Source organism: Aythya ferina (genome assembly GCF_964211825.1).
Source record: "Aythya ferina genome assembly, chromosome: 10".
In the NCBI taxonomy this organism is placed as follows: Eukaryota; Metazoa; Chordata; class Aves; order Anseriformes; family Anatidae; genus Aythya; species Aythya ferina.
The window spans coordinates 17,694,639-17,715,168 of NC_140306.1; the positions used below are offsets into that span (position 1 = coordinate 17,694,639).

General features: G+C 36.6%; 1 protein-coding gene across 12 annotated transcripts in view; it reads right to left on the reverse strand.

Moving 5' to 3' along the window:
• Positions 1–895: 895 nt before the first annotated feature.
• The window catches only part of RAF1 (Raf-1 proto-oncogene, serine/threonine kinase), a 78,858-nt gene continuing 59,223 nt past the window's right edge, over positions 896–20,530 (reverse strand). For 9 of the 12 annotated variants that reach the window (XM_084530567.1, XM_084530565.1, XM_084530570.1 and 6 more), the window contains 11 exons: positions 19,830–19,889; positions 17,978–18,005; positions 17,757–17,884; positions 17,074–17,191; positions 12,513–12,597; positions 11,287–11,463; positions 9,566–9,612; positions 8,019–8,137; positions 4,820–4,951; positions 3,058–3,192; positions 896–2,068 (listed from right to left, as the gene is read on the reverse strand). In XM_084530567.1, the coding sequence (XP_084386693.1) occupies positions 1,928–2,068; positions 3,058–3,192; positions 4,820–4,951; positions 8,019–8,137; positions 9,566–9,612; positions 11,287–11,463; positions 12,513–12,597; positions 17,074–17,191; positions 17,757–17,884; positions 17,978–18,005; positions 19,830–19,889 (1,170 nt within the window). In that variant the 3' untranslated portion in view covers positions 896–1,927. The remainder of the gene's footprint in view (positions 2,069–3,057; positions 3,193–4,819; positions 4,952–8,018; positions 8,138–9,565; positions 9,613–11,286; positions 11,464–12,512; positions 12,598–17,073; positions 17,192–17,756; positions 17,885–17,977; positions 18,006–19,829; positions 19,890–20,530) is intronic. The other 3 variants (XM_084530562.1, XM_084530563.1, XM_084530561.1) reach the window with 1 other exon arrangement.

Genomic DNA, 20,530 nt, shown 5'->3' on the forward strand with positions numbered 1-20,530 from the left:
TATTAATAAAAAGCATGCAGAACTCTACAGGATTGTTTTCATCAGTCCTAAACATGAATTTTGTCATCATTCTCAATTGTAAGGGTGGAAATATTATTCCCTAGGCAATAATGTTATACTGATATTCTGAGGACAAAGTCTAAATATTTTTATGGTAGAACCTTTCTGGCTTACATACTTCAAATTCCTTTCCTTGATAATTGCTTTGTGTTGTTTTGTTTTTTTTTTTGCTTGCTGCAGATTAGAAGCTGAAATGTCTATTTTGACATTACAGGCAGTTACGAGTTGCATATGGAAGATGTCAAAATTCATGGCAAAACAAATCATCTCCATTTTGCCTAACAAATTTTAGAGGCAGCAGTTTAGCCTGAGATAAGTGGTTCCATTTCCTCACTAGACCTTGTATGTGGATACAAACCCCATACTTGCAAAGCACGTAAAATCCCAAGAATGGAAATTTGTCTTCCATTAATGAACATATTTGAAAATAATGCTATTTATGAGTAATTCTTTGATTAAACCACCAATTTCTTGTCAACTGCATATCAGCCAAGAGAAAACACACACTACCTGAGCAAAAAAAGCTTACAGAAGATGGAGCACAGAGCAAAAATGGTGCAGTGAAGTAGCTTGATAGTGTATCAGTATAGGTATGTTAAAAAGTAGATGCTGCTGAAAGATTATTACAGTAGAATAAAACCATATTGTAATGCAAGTGATCAGAAACTGATGGTTGTCATATCAAGTATGTTTTACCTGTTTTTACCATTTTTACTGGTACAGTAGTATCTGTCCTAAGAACTTCAAAAAGTTATTCTGTTGTTTTTTCTGAACTTTTCAGATCTACACGTGTGTCAGAACTATGGCTTACTATATTAAATGATGACATTGAATCTTAAACCTAAAATTTAATTTATTTTATTAAAATAAGATAATCAGAGGAACCTTGGCTTACAATAAATGCATTTTCTCAGGAGCAATAAAAACAAAATTAAAACCCAAATCAGCAAGAAAAACTGTGTATGCTCAGTTTCCTCTTGATAGTGCATCTCTGACAGCTTCAGATGGGATGAAAACAATGCTCATTTCGCAGAAGTATACTGATACTGTTAATTAGCCTTTTATCAGCCACAAAAGCCTGTCTTTCTGCACTTACCACCTCATTGGGCTGCAAGAAACAAGTCAATAGTACCAAAATAAGCTGCTTAAGTTACTCAAGATGACCATAGCAAGACTGGCTAGCTTCCTTCTCTGAGCAGTACAGTTTAGAATATACTCCATTCCTTTGCAAGAGTTTGTCTTCTATGTGCAAAACTATTGCAAAACTATTTCGTGTTGAATTAGCATTTTAACTTATTTCATTGGCTTGATGAAAGCTCTTAGGCAGGAGCTGATTTCCACAAAGTTTTTTGTTTTGTTTTGTTTTCCTCTTCCCTCAGTCTTGTTTGCAGATACCCATTTCCAGCAAAACTCCCCCGACTTGAAGCGGCAGATGGCCTGGGGCAATCAAAGAGCACCAAAACGCATTATCTTTCCTCAAATGCCAAGTCGAGCCATCCTTGCTGTAAAAAATACCAATTTATCAGCAGATTTAAATCAATCCAGAAACACTGCCGAAGAAACATCCATCTCTCCTCTGTGTATGGGAAAAATAAGGCTCAAGTGCATCTATTAAAAAAATAGTAATAGACCTCTTGATTTATAGTCTGTTAACTATCCCAGTAAAAGAAACTGTAGAAAAAGGCAATGTGGAGCTGTGTCCCTGCAGGATAAGAACTGCAGACATCCTTAGCAGCTTGCTCTTAAAACTGGGATGCGGATAATCCTGCTGGCACTGATCCTGTACACCGAGGCATTAAAAGCACAACTTCTGTTACTTCTGTTTCTTTCCCATCACTGGAGAGAACAAGGGAAGGGGCACACGATCCTAAAAAACAGGTAGTCTTGTGGATGTTAATGTGCATGAATTTATGTCCTCTGTATGCGCTGCACGATGCAGAGATGGTTCAGAAGCACTCCGGTTGATTTTGGGTAAAGAATGTTGCAACAATTCAATGGAAGACAGTATCTGAGGGAAATGCACATAAAATGAAAAGAGACATTAGAGCTGCATCTCCTTCTAATTAAGTCTTACACCTTTATTCGATAAGCACCTTCTCTGCTTTAAGCACCTCCTTAAGAACCACACTACGTTATGCAGAGACACTGTAAGGAATACTTTGGGAATGTGCCAGTGTGAGCAACTGAACTCTGCCGTACGTTTTTATTGCTACAGGGAGTCTCAGGAGAGGGGAGGATACGTCTCATTATTTCATTGATATTACAATCAATGTGCAAGCACCTATGCAAATCTCCAAGATTTGCATAGGGAAAAGAGTTTTTCTTCTGCACAGGGAAAGAACTGCATCCTCTGCCTAATCATCTGTTTAGACAACCAAATTTAGAAAGAAGCTTTCAACAACCGAAGTTATACTTAAATGTAACAGCAAGATGTTTTTAAAACATCTGCTGTTACTCAGTTCCAGGTATTTAATGAGTACAAAAAAAGTCCCTTAATCATCCTCACAGTGACAGAACAAGGGTCAAGTATGCTTTGTAAAAATAACAAAAACTGGCGTGTGAATTTAAATCCCTTAGCAAGTTGTATTTGCTTGTACAGAGGGCAAGGAAAATTGGAACGGTCTCTTTTATTTCAGTGCAGGGTTAAGGGAAATTAATGTACAAATTTTTTTTTTTTTTTGCTTATCTCTGAAATGGTTCAGGTATTGAAAGCAAATTGTTCTAATATCAGTCTAACACACCTTCAGTCAGCATGCATATAGTTTTTAATGATTTTGTACATAATTCCTTTAAATCAGAATTATAAACTGCACAAGGGAGCTGGGTTGCTAAAGGTACATGTGAATAAACACAAAAAGAGGAAGCATGCCGCACTTCATTCCTGCATCTACCTTCAGTTTCTAAACCAATGCTTGTGTCCATCTAGAATGTTTTGTGTGCTAATGGCTATTTATAAAATACTTTGAAACTGTTATCTGCAGAAAAACAAACACTTACTTGTGGAAACAAGGGTCTTTCTTCCCTAACTTTCTTCAAACAATCTGCTACAAGCCTCTTCATTGCTTTGGGGCAGTTCTTATACAATTTACTGAGGTCTGGAGAAGCATACCCTCGGCCAACCATGAAAATAATCTAGAAAAGAAGAACAAGTAAATAGCAGAAAACCAAAGCTGTAAAAGTTGTTTCACTGACTGAAAGCTCTAGTGTACCAAAATGATCAAACATGAGCACCACAGGCAAACACACCAGCACAGAAACAAGCACACCATGTAGATTTGTCCCAATTAGTTAACTGAAGAACATAATTAGAGTGACACCATGGTTTATCATATTCCAAGCAGTGAAGGCACTGCTACAGTTAGAACAGAACAGCACATAGTACGTGCCACGGCAATTTCCTTGAGTTGAAGTCTGCAGGTGCCAAATGATCCTCGCTCAACTTGAGCAGTTACAAGCAGCCAGTTTGGCACAACAGCTTCATTGGTCAGTAGAGCTGCATTTTCAGGTATCTCAGTAAAATATATCTGCAACACCAGACATACAGCTATCAAGTGGAAAGGAGCTCATAATGAGCTGCGATTGCAGCATAAAGGAAAAGAAGGTTGGTTTGTGTGGTGTTTATTGTGTGGTTTGTTTTTTCTTTGTTTTTTTTTTTTTTTTTTTTTTAAACAAACACTATGAAATAGTGTTGGAAAATGCATTTTTCTGTTTTAGTCCAAGTTAATGGATCTCCACTGAGATTCTATCCAATTTCCAGTAACCTTAATGGCTAACTGAAGTGCTGGTAAGCCTATTGACTTGTAAAACAGTGTAGGTTTTGTTGGTTAAAGGGGGGTTCGTTTGTTTGCAGTTGCCTTTTTTTTTTTTTTGGGGGGGGGGGGCGGGGTGAGAGGAAAGGGTGATTATTCTTTTGTTTTTAAGCAGGACTAATTGTGCTATTATTTCTTTTTCAAGTTATGTTAGCTCCAAAAAAAGTCCATATAAAGTTGCTAAAATAAGGTCAAATTCCCGAGGCTATATTCCGTCCTTCCCAAACAAACTTATCTGAGGGGTAAGTGTCACATGTTTTGTGATAGTACTGATCATTACAAAATTTCAATGTGATGAATTAAAACACATTGCACTATCACAGTTTGTAGACAGCTTTTAAAATAACAACAAGTCTCTTCAACTGACCTGGCTTCTCCTACTTGGAACAGATGATAAACAATAGGGGCAAAACCAGTGGTTTGTGTCCCCCCAGCTCATTATTAGATCTTCATTTAACATAGCAAAGCAAACAAATAAACAAAACAACAAAAAAACTGAGGATCAGCAAAACAACAATCAAAAAGATCTAGGAGTTTTTAAGTTCATGCCCTTCGGGGGAAAAAAAAAAAAAAAAAAAAAAAGGTTTCAATAATGAATTAACTCTACACTTGCTAAGCAAAAAAAAAAAAAAAAAGCATTCATCTGAAGAGAACACAGTTGAGGTTTCAATCCCTAATGTGCCTCTTCAGCTGTTAACTGACTGGTAAGAATACAACCTCGTGGAGACTAAATCACAGGGCACTTAAAACATTTATAAACATTTTTTTTGTGGAGTAACTCATTATCAATATTTGAATATTCAACTACAGAGATTTACAACATCGTTTGTTTCAGCAGTAAACAACATTCCTATTGGTGTTTTGCATTTATCCTTATCTTACGTTTCTTTAGAAAAAGTCAAAAATCATGCCTAGAAATAAAGTGCAGTATTCTGAAGATTGCTTCTTACCTGATCTCGGTTGTTTATGTGGGAGTACGGCAACTCTCCTGTCATTAGTTCGTATAATACTATTCCATAGGAGTAGACATCTGACTGGAAACTAAACGGGTTACTGTCCTGCATCCGTATCACTTCTGGTGCCTTCAGAAGGAGAAAAGAAACAAATTAAAAGCATTAATGGAGTACTGAAAGTATGAATTAATTCAAAGTATTAACGAAGCTTTGAAACAGACAAGTGGAAGGTACAATGGAAAGCAGAAGAGTTCAGAAATAATTAGTAAACAAAGGTAAAACTCAGATCGTGAAGTATCCTGAGTTCAGTGTTATTCTGCATCTTACAAATACACAGGCAGATACATATACACACAATTGAGTGTAAACAAAAAAAACAACACTTGAATTCAACAAGCATTTTGCCATTATATTTGCAATATATATTGGCTTTTTTTCTTTTATCTCTTACATAAAACTGCGAATGATTTTCTCACTGTCAGTTTTAAAGCAAGCAGAGAGGTTAAAAGGGAAAGACACCTGCCTGACAAGAACACTATTTGTTGGGTAGGAAGTTCCAAAATATTACCTGCAAGTCAAAGCTGCACGCATGCAAATAATGGACTTAAAAAAAAAAATACAAAAAGAAGAACGCCTAAAGCTGCGCTGCCTAAACCGTTCAGGTTCCTTGCAGCAGACTCGCTCCTGCGGCTCCAGAGAACTGCGCACTCGGCCCACACCCACAGGCACCGAGCCCCCTGGTTCTGCTGACAGCCAGGGCTGGGGAAGGAGGATGAGGAGGTCCCGTGCCAAGAGCCTTCTCCATCAGGCACGCTGCCTTGAGTTAGAAGAACCGCTCGATGCTCTCTTCCACCCAGAAGCATTCAAGCCCCTATCTCACACTTCAGGAAGTGTCAATGGCAGTAGGCAGTTTGGCACAAGAACATTTTTCTGCTCCTCTCCTGAACTTACGAGAAAGTACTTCTGAAGAAAATAATTCAGATAAGATGGATGCAAAAATAATACCAGTGGTTAGAGCACCTGCATGAAAAGAGACCTTTTCCCCACCTGCTTCAAGGACTATTTCCCAGGGCATTCATGATACCAGTAGGCATTTCAAATGGACATGCAGTTTTGTTCTTCTGTTAACAGAACTCACATCCTTCCTCCAACAAAACCTAAATGCTCCCGAATTCTTTTCTGTTACTTTAAACATTTAACCACGTTCAATCTATTTGTCCATTAAAAACCCACAAGCAGGCAAGTAAGAGGCCTAAATATAAAACTGTTATAGAGACTAAATTGCTTGAAAAATTGATAATAAAACGTTTACACAAAATAAAAAATTGCACATATTGAAGATCATGGAAGAAATGCAAGAGCACTCTCATCTTTGCAAAGCAAAGTAACATTATGATGCTAAAAAAAAAAAAAAAAAATGTTGACTGATTTAGTGAAACAATACATAAACCATCAAAGCATCTTTCTGGTTAACTAAGACTTTTTCCCCTAAAGAAGTCCTTCAGAATTACTGAACAAAGCACTACTTAAAAGTACCACAGCATGACAACAACTCAGATCATATCAACTTTCAAGGAAACCAAATTGATCTTCTTTCTATGTAATGACAAGTCAGCAAGATGGTCTATAACTGATTAAAACGACAAAACTGCAAAAAGCAAAAAATGCATTTTTTTCCTTCCAAGATGCTTTATGTATATAGGCATACTGTTACGTGCTAATTTTATGTATCTTATGGAAGTTATAAGGAGCTTTGTTTAAATTGATTTCGTAACTTGGTTTCAGGTTCTTTGCGCATTTTCTGTCACAAACAAATGTTGGCCAAGTATCCTGGTATTCTTAATGAACACTTCCTGCCTTTTCTCAAAGTACAAATACCCAACTAACAATGAAGGCTGCTAGGAATTAGAAAAATAAAAATAAAAAGGAAAACCTGTTTCAAGTAACACCTGCAAGTCATTCAGCATTAAGGATCTGAAGATGTAGTATGTACAAACACGTCACACTCAGCAAGTCCTCTCTAACTGGTTAACACTTCTATGAAGCATATACCACAAGCGTTGCTACCTGGGAGCTACAAAATACTGTTAATTAAGCCACGTTCTGAATCTAAATACATCACACAGTATTAACAAAAATGGGTCAAGTGAAACTTCAACAGCACATTTACGGAACATTGGTGCTAAACAAGACATCCTTGTATAATTTTAATGATGCTTTTTAACTTGGTAATTGGCACTGTTCAATTATTCCATTTGCTGGATTCAAGTCACATACCTGAAAAGTTGCTTGATTTTTTCCAAATGATTTTTGGAAGGAAAATTGTGGAACTGCCTTCTAGGTTCTTGCAGAAATGAAACATGAAGGCAATCACTGGGAAAGTCCTCTCAGACAAGGACTTTGCCATAACACTTCAAAAGAATCCCCCCAAACTTTCCAGCAGAATTTGAGAACTTCCACACGCGAACTCACGTTCACCCACAACGCTTCTGAGCTGCCTCAAAACTTCCTGCAGCAATCTCGTGCAAGGGAAGGACGAGCAGTGGGCCTCACAGCTCCATCTGGGTGCATATCAAGCATTGTACAAGCACCAAAGATGACTGGTGCTCCTCCCCACACTTCAAGGAGCACTTCCCATCCTGGGCCCAGCCACCTGACAAAGCTGCTGGATGTGTAACCAGCAAGTACACGAGGTGGGATATCACCGAGTCTGTAGCGGGGCGCAGGGGAAGAAGAGGCCACAATGAAGAACACAGATAAAGACAGCATCTCACCCAGCTCCCCCAAAGCCACTATTAAGCAGATTAAAGGCTGCTGTTCTCCCGTGCAGAGAGCCCTTTGGGGGAAATGTAGGATGACTGCAGGAGAAAGACTCTCCTCTCCTCTTGGAACAACTCCTTGCAATTCCACCAACAGCTCTGTCTCTACCCTCTATGTTTAGAGCTCCAAAAATGCAAGAGGAAAACCTTTAGATTCACACAGTGAATGGTGTCTACTTTGGACAATCAAGCACCTCAGCACTTTGTTCTTCAATTTTAACTTGTCCTACAACTGGAATAAATGTCTACACAGTACTAACAGCATACATCGTCACTTAGATTTAAAGCTTTGTCCAAGATCTCGTGCTCAACAGACAAAACATACTTTAACAGAATGAAAGGAAACTATTCAAGAAGCAGCACAGTGTTTTGCTCACCATCCACAAGATTGAACCAGTGGGTTGTTCCACCTGTTGTGATCCACTCCACCTGGACTTTACAGTTGCCAGACCAAAGTCACCTATTTTCACTGTGAGTCCTTCATGAAGAAATATATCTGAACAGTTGTTAAAGAAATTCTGTAGAAAACTTGAGTAAATAATGCTGAATTTTCTGTCACGATTACAAAGCATCTGGTTAGGGTCCTCACAAATACAAGTCAACTATCCAGGAACAGTGCTGTTTTTTTCTTTTGCCTACTATGCGTTGCATCTTAGAGAAAAAGTAATTTTATGGCATCTGTATTTACAGAATTAACACTTAGGACCAAACAAGACTATATGTTTTAGTGTTACTTGTATATTTATCTTCTTTACAAGGTACTATAGAAATTAACTGTTGACATCAAATACAGGTACTTAAAGTAAATGCTGTCAAGAGACACAGAGAAACACCACAGAAGTCATCACAACAATAAAAAGAAAACTAAGAAAAAAAATATTGCAAAACAAATATCAAAATAAAATTATTTACATAAAGCCCTCTGGTAGATCTCCTGAAATTTAGCCATGATCTAACTACTCCCACTGGAAAAATGCAGGTCTGCACTAGTTGTAACCTATCTGCTTAATAGGTTTGTCTGTAAAGATTGAGAGGCTAGAACTTTCTTTGGATTATTTTAAGAAGAAATACTTTTACAATTTCATTTAAGAATGTCTTAAATTTGAAAAGATGATTTAGAAATATCACAACAGACAAAAGACTCATAGTTCAAGGTTACCATAATGAGGAATCACAAAGTCCTAACCTCCTATACACTAAATTCCTATATACTGAAGTGATTATTTTTCTAGCCTAACTGAAAAGGGAAATTCCTTAAACTATGGAACTACTGGATTTGACCTATCTTTTAATACCTTTGCAAAACATTCTGTTCACGTTAGGAAAGGAAGTTACCACCCATGTGCTAACTCAGTAAGTTCTCTTCTCAGCAATTTCAAAATCAGACATTTTCAAGGGTGAAAGAGATCAGTTCACAACATACTCTGCATGCATTACTAAATTCATGTTTTTGAAAGAAATATATTGGTAAAAGGTCCCATTTTCTTGAGTTTAAATTAGGATTTTTTGCTTCATTTCTGCCAGTCATCTGAAGAGGTTTTAAATTTACTAAAGATACAGAGGATACAGCGTAGGGCCCACGAGTGTACATATGCATTGGTATGCACATGTAACCCCCATCAAGTAGCACGTCCCTACAGTAACTTCCAGCTAACAGAGATACATTGCATAAATACCATTTAATTAAAATAAGACACTTCTGGAGCAGGCCTGCTGCATCTCTTTTTTCATCTTTATAACAACAGTTCAGTAAGCATGCACATACCTTCTATGCAAGTCCTTGCTAAATGTATCTTCTCACTCATCCAGAGGAATTGCTCATTTTTAGTTATATACATTTGAAACAGTTATTTCAAGCCTCCAGAAAATCCATGTTAACAACAAATCACTCACATTAAAGTGTGATTAAGTTAGGAAAGGATACTGTTGGACTTCATGTCTCTGTGGATGATATTCTTCGCATGTAAGTAGCTACAAAAGAAAAAACAGAAAAGTGACATATTGGAGGCTGTTCGTATAAACTGGGTCTTTGGATTTACTGATAGGCACTGTCAGTTTACTACATACCACGTTCATAATCTCTTGCTTTAGTGAATTTACAGGATACAGATAGATTTACAGGAAAAAGAAACGTAGCAAGTGCTAGTCAACTACAAAGCTCCAGCATTACAGAAAGTGAAAGCCACGTAAATAAATCTCAAGCCACGTAAATAAATCTCAAGATTTATTTATTTATTTATTTATAAACAGCAGCATCGCTGTCGTGTAATGTAATAACGCCCTAGAGAATCTGATGCCATCCTCTTATTTGTGAAATTTGCATGCTCTGCTAAGGCTCACTTTTCACAAACTGTTTTAATCTGCAGTCATAATATATGTGCCTGGTTTGCTGGGTGTCAGACTGGAAACCTGGGTCCTGACTTACAAAACAAATGAGCACTGACAGCTTCAGCAAATGTCAGCATCTCCTATGCTATGAATACTCATTGATTGGTCTGAAACAGAACTGAGGTGGTTACTGTTTCTACTCAGACATCTATAGAACTTTTCCAAGATTTATCTGTGTGAGGGATCTGCCACTGGAGAATGAAAAGAGCCATCCCTTCATCTCACAGAAGTACTGTCAATATTAATTAGTGCTTACCAAAGCACTGCAATGTTATGGTAACACTGTGTGGTGGTAAAATTATTATTTTTGAGAGGTCTAAGAAGTTTATTTTACCTAAAAGAACATTCCTTTCAACTAAAAGCTATCAGTCTGCGATTATTTCCAACCTCTTGCTTCTGAGGTATGATAATAGTGAGGTTGCCATTCCTACAGGCTCTACCAAGAGCCATCTCTCCATACTGTCACACCAACTCCTTGCTAAAACCATGGCAGTTAACAAGCTACAACAAGTAGTTGGCCTTGTTAACAGGGTGATTTTTTCCTTATTGCCTTTTTCCCCTCTAACAGCATATAGATCTTTGCAATCACTTGGCAAAGAACAGGGGAGCAGAGGGAGAGATGCTGTCCAATGTTCTTTCACTAAGATATACATAGTTGATAAAGCTTCTGTCTGACCTGTCTTAAATTGTACTTGCATTATTATACACTCAGAGTCCCTATATTATCCAACAACAGGGGAAAAAAAGAAGGATCTTAATAATTCCAAGTTTAGAATATGATCTCATCTATTGCTTTTCAGTAAGACCTTAAGGTACGACCTAGATAAAATACAGAAACATTGACTCTTACTGGCTAGTGGTCTAACATGAATTAAGACAAGATTATCAGAAAAATCCTAGATGAAAGAAAGTGACAATGCATACAACAGTGCTGGATTAAGGCTGCACAAAATCTTTTTCATTTGAGTACTTAACTTTGCAGTCTTAACAGTCCTTTGACATGGATCAGAACGTAACCTTTTAGAACTATGTGGCAAAGATTTCATTAGTGTTTAAGAAGTTCTGAAATATGTAGATTCATCACAAATCTTCATTCACACGCTCTGTACACAGACACTAACTCCTGACTCAGTATACCAGCTGGATAGATTAAAGTCTCAGAGCAATAGCTCTAAGGTTGCATATTAAGGTTTGGGGAAGGAAAAGGAAAGGTAGTTCCAAGAGATGAGAACAGACACCATTATTGATCCTACTCACTCCATTCCCTGTGCTGTCTGCCGAGCAATATCAATGAGCTGGAACATTTGGAACTTGGTCTCTTGAACATGCAGGTGTTTATACAGACTGCTTCCTTCACACCACTGTGTAACAATGGCCAGGTTATCTTTAGTCATGTAGCCCATAAAGAGCAAAATATTAACATGCCGAGTCTTCCTAATAGAAAGGAGCAGAAAAAGAAATTAGTATCTTTACAAAAAGTATTTTCAAGTTCTTTTGAAAATGTATTCCCATCTGAAGGAACGTATATTTCAGCTTTCAAGTCCAAAAACAAACAGTTTAAGTAGAGACGTGTAAAGTTTGTTTTTAAAAATAATAAAAATATGCCACAGTCACTAATTTGTTTGCTTTTTTTTTATTAGCTTATTTTCTTTTTAGATAAAATACTTCCCTTTAATTCCAAGGAAGTTATTTAAGAACAACGTTTAAGAGAAAGAAGTCAAGAAAACTCAGGGTTTTTGAAATTAGTAACCAACAGTTACACTTGCAAGTGGTATTAGAATAACTGACTGAAATAATAAAAATCTCCCTGAAAGCTATGAAAAAGTGACAACTTAAAATAAAAGACTGAATCCCAATAGGAAACTAAAGGGTTATTATAACCTGTAAAGGAGTTAACAGATGAAAAATACAGTTCCTATATATTCTAACAGGTTCAGTTGCAGGATTCAGTTTTAAAATTAGTTACTTCATTTCAGTATTAAAATTAGTTACTTTAATTTTAATTAGACATTACAATACCAGTATTTGAAAGCAGAATACATGGAAAGTTACATGGATCAGGGGAATTATTCCCATGGATACAAGGGAATTATGCTGCAATTTAAAAAAGGTACAGATTGAATATTCTATCTGGTGATGAGCATTATGGCAGAATTTGTTAATCTTCACCTGCTATTACATGCCAAATGTGACCTGAAGGACTATGGTTGTTAGTATTAGTTATCTGAAAAAAACAAATTTCAGATTTCAAATTTTCAAACAAATTTCAGTGAAGAACCACTGAGTTACTGCTGGTGTCTCACAGCTCTACAAGAGTATTCAGGGGTTTCGCCATATGCTCTCTTTTCTGTTGTTTTTCTCTGGAGATCTGCTTTTTCTACCTATCAAACATAGAATATTGGGTAAGATGGCTTAAAGGAGAGGTAGTAGGTAAATACAGCACCATCACATAACAAAACGTAGCAAAGAAACTGTGAACTCACCTTAATACAGCCACTTCATTTCTGAAAGCCTGGAACTGTTCTGGGGTTGGATCTACAACCTTTAGTATCTTCACGGCTACATCCCCTGAAAATACATTTACAGTAAAAATTATTAAAAATGCCTTTGTTTTCCAAAAATAATAAATAATGGTACTTTACAGTATATGCAAAATCCCTAGGTTGCGCACAGCACACCTCTAGTAATCTGTACATAGGTCAGGATTTTCCTGCAGACACTTGAACTTCTGTAGTACCACACAACTCATTTACCTGAATTTGAGAGCAATGAAAGCCATTAATTGTTCAACATGCTTCCCTTCTATTTTTTAACAGATATAGTTGGCTAGAACTAAATGTATGCTTTTTTTGCAGGACTTGAAGCTATTAAAATCTCAAATGGGTGCAGTCACAGCTGTTTCATAGGATGATCTTTTAATGTAGCTGCATTCTTAGCATATTAGTTCAAGCACAGTCACGACAGAGTCTCTTGGCTACCAAACAATATGCAAAGTCTCATCACTATCCTTTTTATATCCAGCTTTACCATATACGTGTGTGTGTATAAACTTTCATTTTTTTAAAATACATACGAACTCTGTTTATCCTAAAGCTGGATATTTATTTTTACTTATAAACATCTCAAGTCCCTGAATCTCAGGATAGGGCCTGGGGGAACAAAGTCACTCCCATTGTAAAAAAAAAAAAAAAGTCAGGTTCAGGGCTATCTGAGACACCTGAACACACGTGTCCATGGGACCTGACAAGATGCATCCCAGGGTCCTCTGCTCTGCCAAGGCCCCACCTGGAGCACTGCAGCCAGCTCTGGGCTCCCCGGTACGAGACATTGGTGAACCTGTGAGAGCACATCCAGAGGAAGAGTATAAAAATGATCCGAGGGTTGGAACACCTCCCTGTGAAGAAAAGCTGAAAGAGCTGGGGGCGTTTAGCCTAGGAAAGGCTTTAGGGAGACCTTACTGCAGCCTTTCAACAGGAAGATGGAGGAAGACTTTTTTTATTATTATTATTATTTTTTGTTACCACATTGTGTAGTAACAGGAAAAGGGATGGCAGTTTTAAACTGCAAGAAGGTTCATTTACAATGAAAAAAAAATCTTCTAGAATTATATTGAGGGTGCTGAGACACTGAAACAGGTTGCCCAGATTTCTTGTGGTTGCCCCATCACTGGGAACATTCCAAGTCTGGCTGGACAAGGCTTTCAGCAACCCCATCTAGTGACACGTGTCCCTTCCCAGGGACTAGGTGGCTTTGAAAGGTCCCTTCCAACCCAAACCGTTCCCTGATTTGTACATAAATTTCCCAGCTGCTAAGGTTCAGGAACGGGAGGAATAAATATTCTGTTCAGGAATAGCAGAAAAATTATGAACAATATAACTGATTTTAAGATTTCAGTAACAACTTGGGGTCTAAGTAAAGTATCTTACTGTTCTTTAAGCTGATATATTTTTTTTCCTAAAAGATTAATTTGAATTGATGTCAGTGCACATGCTTGGTTTAAATTTCAGTGTCTGTTGAAGGGTAATCCAGAAAGGAATGAATACATGACGTCTCAGTCCTATCTGTTTAAGGACTATTTCTGCAGAATAAAGTTGTAAAAAGCTTTAGAGTGTACATCCAGAAAACAGTAGAGTGTACATCCAGAAAACAGTAGAACTGAACTGATCAAAAAGGTACAACAGTAGAATGAAGCTGACTGTTCTAACACAAGTAAAGCCACCAACAGCAAGACCCACCGATTCCTCAGTGAAATATGTAAACACCAAAATCGTATTAACTATGGATGGACAGAACATTTTATAATTCAAGAGGGGGTAAACTTGCCTTGACACCGTCCCAAGAAGGTAAAAGGGGCTCAGGAAAACTGAAACTTACTCTTAGTGCACATACAAGCAGAGAAATTTGAGAGCAGCTCTCTTCTCAGATAGGCTTATTGCACCGTTTGGGGGCTGCTGCCACTTCGCATTGCAGCACCACCACCTACACTACAGAAAAAATCCCTAGAACGACAGATTTCTCTGCTACCACAATCAACTCATTCTTAATATGGTCTCTCTTCCAAGATACACATGGAACACAGAATATTTTAGAGAATTTTATATTCTCTAGAACATAATGATCAGCTGAAGACATTAGGAATACTAACAGCTCAATTAAAAAAGATGCAAAATACAAAAAGCATATGCAGACTGGTACTTGAAAGTTTCAGAGAAAGTACCCTGATGGAAACTGCAGTACCTTCCACTGTAGTTACTGTATAATTTCAATTTACAGAAAAGAAGTGCAAGTATTGAACACATTGCTGTACATTTATATCTTCTTCCTTTAACTTCCATAAACGCAATGTACTTCATATTCCATCCTTCAGCATCTTCCTAAAAAGAATCATCTCACATTTTCAGTATGAATTTTTTTTTTCTATAGTTTAAGAGACCTCTCTGTTTACACACCAGAACGGTAAAAAATTAATTGGTAGAAAGACAACCAGTCTCACATGACTACCAAAACCAGCCCGTGAAGTACCTGGTACATACTGCAACTACCGTTCATATACAACGCAAGACCAACAGATGTCTCTCAGTACGTGAAGTATATTGCTAGGATATGCCAAGACAAGGATGCAGCATCCACTGATTATAAACCAAGTATTTTCATATTATTTTTCAACATATTCTCCATTATGATCCTTGCTCGACTAATTAAGTGATGTTTTTAGTTTCACACTATTTATCGAATCAGGTGCCACACTTTTTTAGGCTGCATGGTATTCCCCAAGCAGTTTCCTCTACAGAAAGAAATACACAATAGCACTTGTTTGTTTAGCAGCAATCTGAAGACAATTAGCTTCCACCACCCCCCAACCACCAAAAACCTAGAACTGATTACCAGGGTCAAAGGGGAAATGAGTGTTTATGATAGGTAGTCTTCCAACCCATTTAAACTGCCTTGGTTCTCTTTCCTCCTTTTAAATTTAGAAGCATGCTACAGGACACTACAGGATCCAAATGAGGTCTGTAACAGAAGCGGTGCAAATATTAAAATTAGTACTTAACCATCAGAACAATCTGGAAAAGTATGGAAGTGCAAGATACCTGTTCAACTAGAGACGCACTCCTCATAGCAAGACTGCCCTTGACACTATCATATCAATGAAATTGATAAATTTAATTCTTATTTTGGAAGACTAAGTCAGGGAATCTTAGTGGAAACCTAATACAGTTTACACACAGTTGTACACATTCTCTTAACAGCTCTTAGGTGCTCTCCAAACATACAGTGCAAACAGACCTTCGTGGCTGAGCATGTTAGGAAAGCTGACACCTCTACCTGAACCCAGAATTTCTGTTTAAGTTTGCAGCAATCTGCAATACTTGATTTCCTTTAGCTTCACCAAGACAGTTTTATTGCTGCATTTGTACTATTAGAATAGGTTACTAAAAAAATCTGCACTTCATTAAATTGTGCACTGTGAACTCCCCATTTCTACAATTCTAAATGGAAAAGACTTGCAAGAAATACACTTTTAAATCTTTCAAGACAACACTGAAACTGACGGTTACAAAAACAACTAACAAAAACAAAAAAAGAAAAAAAAATGCTGTCCTAGAATTTCACTTTAACAGGAAGTCAGCAACATTTAAAAAAAAAAAAAAAAAAAAGGAAAGAATGATTTCAGTTACTTTGCTTTGCTGACATTAATTCATAAAATCAAACTGTTGTCTTTTGGTAATTTAACATCATCTTTTCCCCGAAAACAGGAGAACTATATCCAGTTACTCAAACAAGACACTGAATCTTACTTATATAGAATTAGGTGATAGTTATACAGCTATTTTGTGCACACAACTGAAGGTCATTTGTAAATTGCAGCTCCACACAGCTCCCGTTTAACGCATGAAGTTCTTGATACACCAAAAATAGTTGCAAATGTTTTGGTAAAAAAAAGTATTCACAAGAAATTCACATTTATAACCTTGTTTAGTGACATCTTACTTTTTTTCCCCCTCTTGATTTCTGTGTTTCAAGGGCTTTGTGTTGTGTTTCTTTTTATATCAGATGCCCTGAATTTGGAATCTAGTTCTGTAGTTCTGCAGTGTGCTTCTTTTTGAAGTATTCCAGCAACCTTTTATTATGAACTCTCACATTAACCATGTTTTTCCCTTAGAAATAATCCACAGTGAAAGCAATTTATAGTTATTTCCTTCCCCTGCCACCTTGAATATAATTAAGCAAATTAAACCACAGAGGTATTAAAATGAAAAAAGGTAAATTTAATTCAACATCCTGCTGTGAAATTTCAGAACATGGTATTAAAGAAAATAATGCTGGATCCAATATAACAGACATGGATATAGCAGTTGGTAGATTCAGATTTTGATGTCTGATCTGTGTCTTAGTTTTTCCAATGTTAAAATTAGGAAATTAGTATTTCTCACCTAGGACCTTTGGTGGTAGATATGCACACAGCACCATTAAAACAGTTTCACTGTTTTCTAGATTACTGTCCTTCTACAGTATCAACATTTTGAGAAGACAAGAACTTACCATGCCATTTGCCTTTGTAAACAGTTCCAAAAGAACCTGACCCTATTCTTGTAGAAAGCATGACTTCACTTGCTTCTATTTCCCAGTAATAACTGGAATCTCTTTGTCCACGAGGCCTCTGGAACAAAAATAGGCATAGTTTCAGTTAATTATTTAATCAAGTAGATTATATACATTAATATATGCACCAAGATTAAATAATTTCATTCACACAAAATTAGGATGCACTAAAGCCTTGAGGATTTTGTTCTGTAGCTTGCATTTCTGTTTTTCTCAGTTTTGATAGGCAAAAGGGGTACCTAACAACACTAAATGAAATAAAAATTTAAACAGATAACCAAAGAAAATATTAATACACGTTCTTTATTTATTCATTTAATTATTTTCCAGAATACCATTTAATTATTTCCCAAACTATTTTCTTTTCATAGAAGAAATACAAAATGTAATTCTTCCTGAAAGACTTTAACTGCTTAGGAAACTATCTTTAATTTCCGCACTAAGAACTTAAACCCTGATCTATGACCTCAAGAAGAACAAATAATTGTGGGTTCAAATAATCAAGTTTTTGAAGACATCTGAAATATTTAAGAAACTTACTTCAAAAAAAAAAAAATCACAACCCTCAATCTGAAGAACTCTTTTACATATTTAAAATGTTAAAAATAGTAAAAATTACTTACAATTTTGTTTTTTTCTTGTGTATTAGATCCAGGGGCTCTCTCTCTTTGGGCTGGGACTGGGGTTTTGGGCTGAGACCAGCCAGTTGGGCTCATATTGTTAGGACTTCCAGACAGAGCAGAGGGTGAAGCTTAAATATAAAAATAGAATAAAATAGTTATGAACCATAAAACACACACAAAATAACACTACACTTTTATTATTATTATTATTGAAACCATACCTGATTCACTATGGCTTCGAATTGCATCCTGAAACAGAGAAGATAGATCAAGAGTTAGTAAGTACATAGCAGCATACAAAGAAACAAGCACAAGTAGTTGTGTTGAAATACTTCTTGATAGTTTTGATCAAGTATCATACGATATTAACCAAGACCCTTTAAAAGATAACAGCTTAGTTATTTTCTAGTTATAAGAACCCTATTTGCTATAAAGCATGCACTTTTTCAATTTTTACAACATATTAAAAATATTCACAGCATATTAAAAGGTATTACTATCAAAAAAGGGGGGGAGGGGAAGACATCGAACAAGAATAAACACCAGAAATACTTTCTGCATTCCCAGCACTCTGTTGCTGTACATGCTTGCATTTCAGATCTGAACATAGCTCATGTCATGGTCCTGTATCTCCAGGGGACAATTTTTCAAAAAGGTTTTGGATTATAAATAGGAAACTTCAAAGAGCCTCGAAAGCATTCCAGGTCAACATACATCTTGAAATAGTACGGTAGAGATATTTCAACACATAATAAGCTACATCTTGTGCTCTAATACAAAAAACAGCTCCTTTTCAAAACATTTTTTTCACAGATTAAAGTTTGATGATATTTGAAAAGCATGTTCTTACACAGCTCACTAGTTGGTACAGTATGACAGCTCTCACCTCATGCCACAGGCACTTTACAACACAACTCTACAGCCATGCACAAGATAAACTAAGCTCTGACAAACATGACTTCACAACTTTTCTCACCTGCTATGTATTATCCCAAAGAACATACAGGAAAGGTAAAATATCCAGGTACTGTATAAGTACAAAGCAAGAACATGCACTACAGAAATGTTAAACACTGTAAAAGTTAATAGAAGTCAATTCAAACTTTCTAACTAATTAGTAGAATAACAAATGTAAGACTTCACAGGAGGACAGAACAAGCTGATATTGCACCACAGAGTTTTCAAATTAGCCCAAATTATCCTTAGTAAAGATTCATTCACGAAATGCATCATTCTAGCTAGTTAGCTGTATTCCAGGCTTGAGTTCTAAACAGTGTATTCTTGCAGAACTCATCTACTCTATGCCTGAGTGAATTAAAATCTATATAAACTAACAGAGAAGAATTTTTGCGAACTATTACCTTTGTCCATTTTGAGGACCATGAAGTTATTTTCAGGAACCTGCATTAATTACAAGGGGCGTTTTTCTACATCAGCCTGAGAACATAACTTCTTTCAAGCTGGCAAAGAATCACTAAATAATTTTCAATTGCTCTCGTAGTCACATATAAGTAGCTCTTATCCAAGAAGAAAGGTATTTTTGTTGAACTTCAGTCCTGATTTGAATAATATGGTTTTTGTTTATGAATTCTACAGCAAACGAACCAAAAGTGTTCTCCAGAGTTTTTCTTACAGCACAAAAAACACCATGCACCAGTGCTGCAGCCTGTCACCTTTGCTTTGATGTGAAGTACATCATGTTCCTAATCTAGGCTTTTGTACAGCTAAGTTCAACAAAATAGTTTCCAGAGAAAAACAGCCACACAACAGATGTATTTGAGAAGGTTTTAGACTTAAAAATCTGCATGACCTAATGCATCTCTAATCCAAGCCTGTTCAAGTTTATAATAAGTATCACAGTAGTATGGCTTCACCCGCCTAACTAAAAATGAAGCTCCTCTATCAATTTGCCTTTTTCAATTGTTGTCCTCTGTATTTAAGTATGAACATGCTACAAAGACTTTCATTAAATCAACCCCAAATTAAACACTTCATGTGGACACTGCCATGGCTTAAAAGTTATAGCAATCCTGTTAATCACAAGAAAACAAAAGGCACCAAGGAAATACCTACTCTTCCCCTCAAACAAAATCGTCTGCACCAGGAACTGGGAGAAGCATTCAGGCTGTTATTCTAGGCCAACACAGTAAGAGATAAAAGAACAGAACAGAGGACGTATAAAAAAAATATAATGAAATGTTAGGATAAACGAAAGAAAATGTAACCTAAGTTGTTTGATATATGATAATTAAGTGCAATGAAACATTTAAGTAATTATTCCTCTTCAAGCCAAAAAATATATTATTCAACCTCTCGTAAAATCCTTCAGTAGGGTGGCCTTTCCCATAGCATATCTAAAGGTATTTACTATCTTTTTTTCTTTCTTTTTTTATTCAATCCTCTATGCTATTAAGAAGAGGCAGAATAGAAATCATTTCCTTCTTTACTGCTATGCATAAAGGACAAAAAAAGCAATGTCTCCTCAAAGGCTCGTTACACTACCATGTTTAATAATGTATATTCTCTTTCTGGACTGCTTCGTTTTTTGTGTGCCGTAGAAGACAGCAGGTCTGGCTTCTGAAGCAGTTAAAAAAAAATAAAAATAGAGCAAGCTGCAAGCCTATAGGGAATGATATCTTCCCCATGAAACCCTGCTGCCACAAAGCTTCTCACCAGAAAATCTTCATGGGGCTGCAGTGCACTTTGCTTCACTTCCACCAAAGATCCAGAGGACTTCTCTGGAGCATTGAAGAAAGCCTTCATATTTCAAAGAA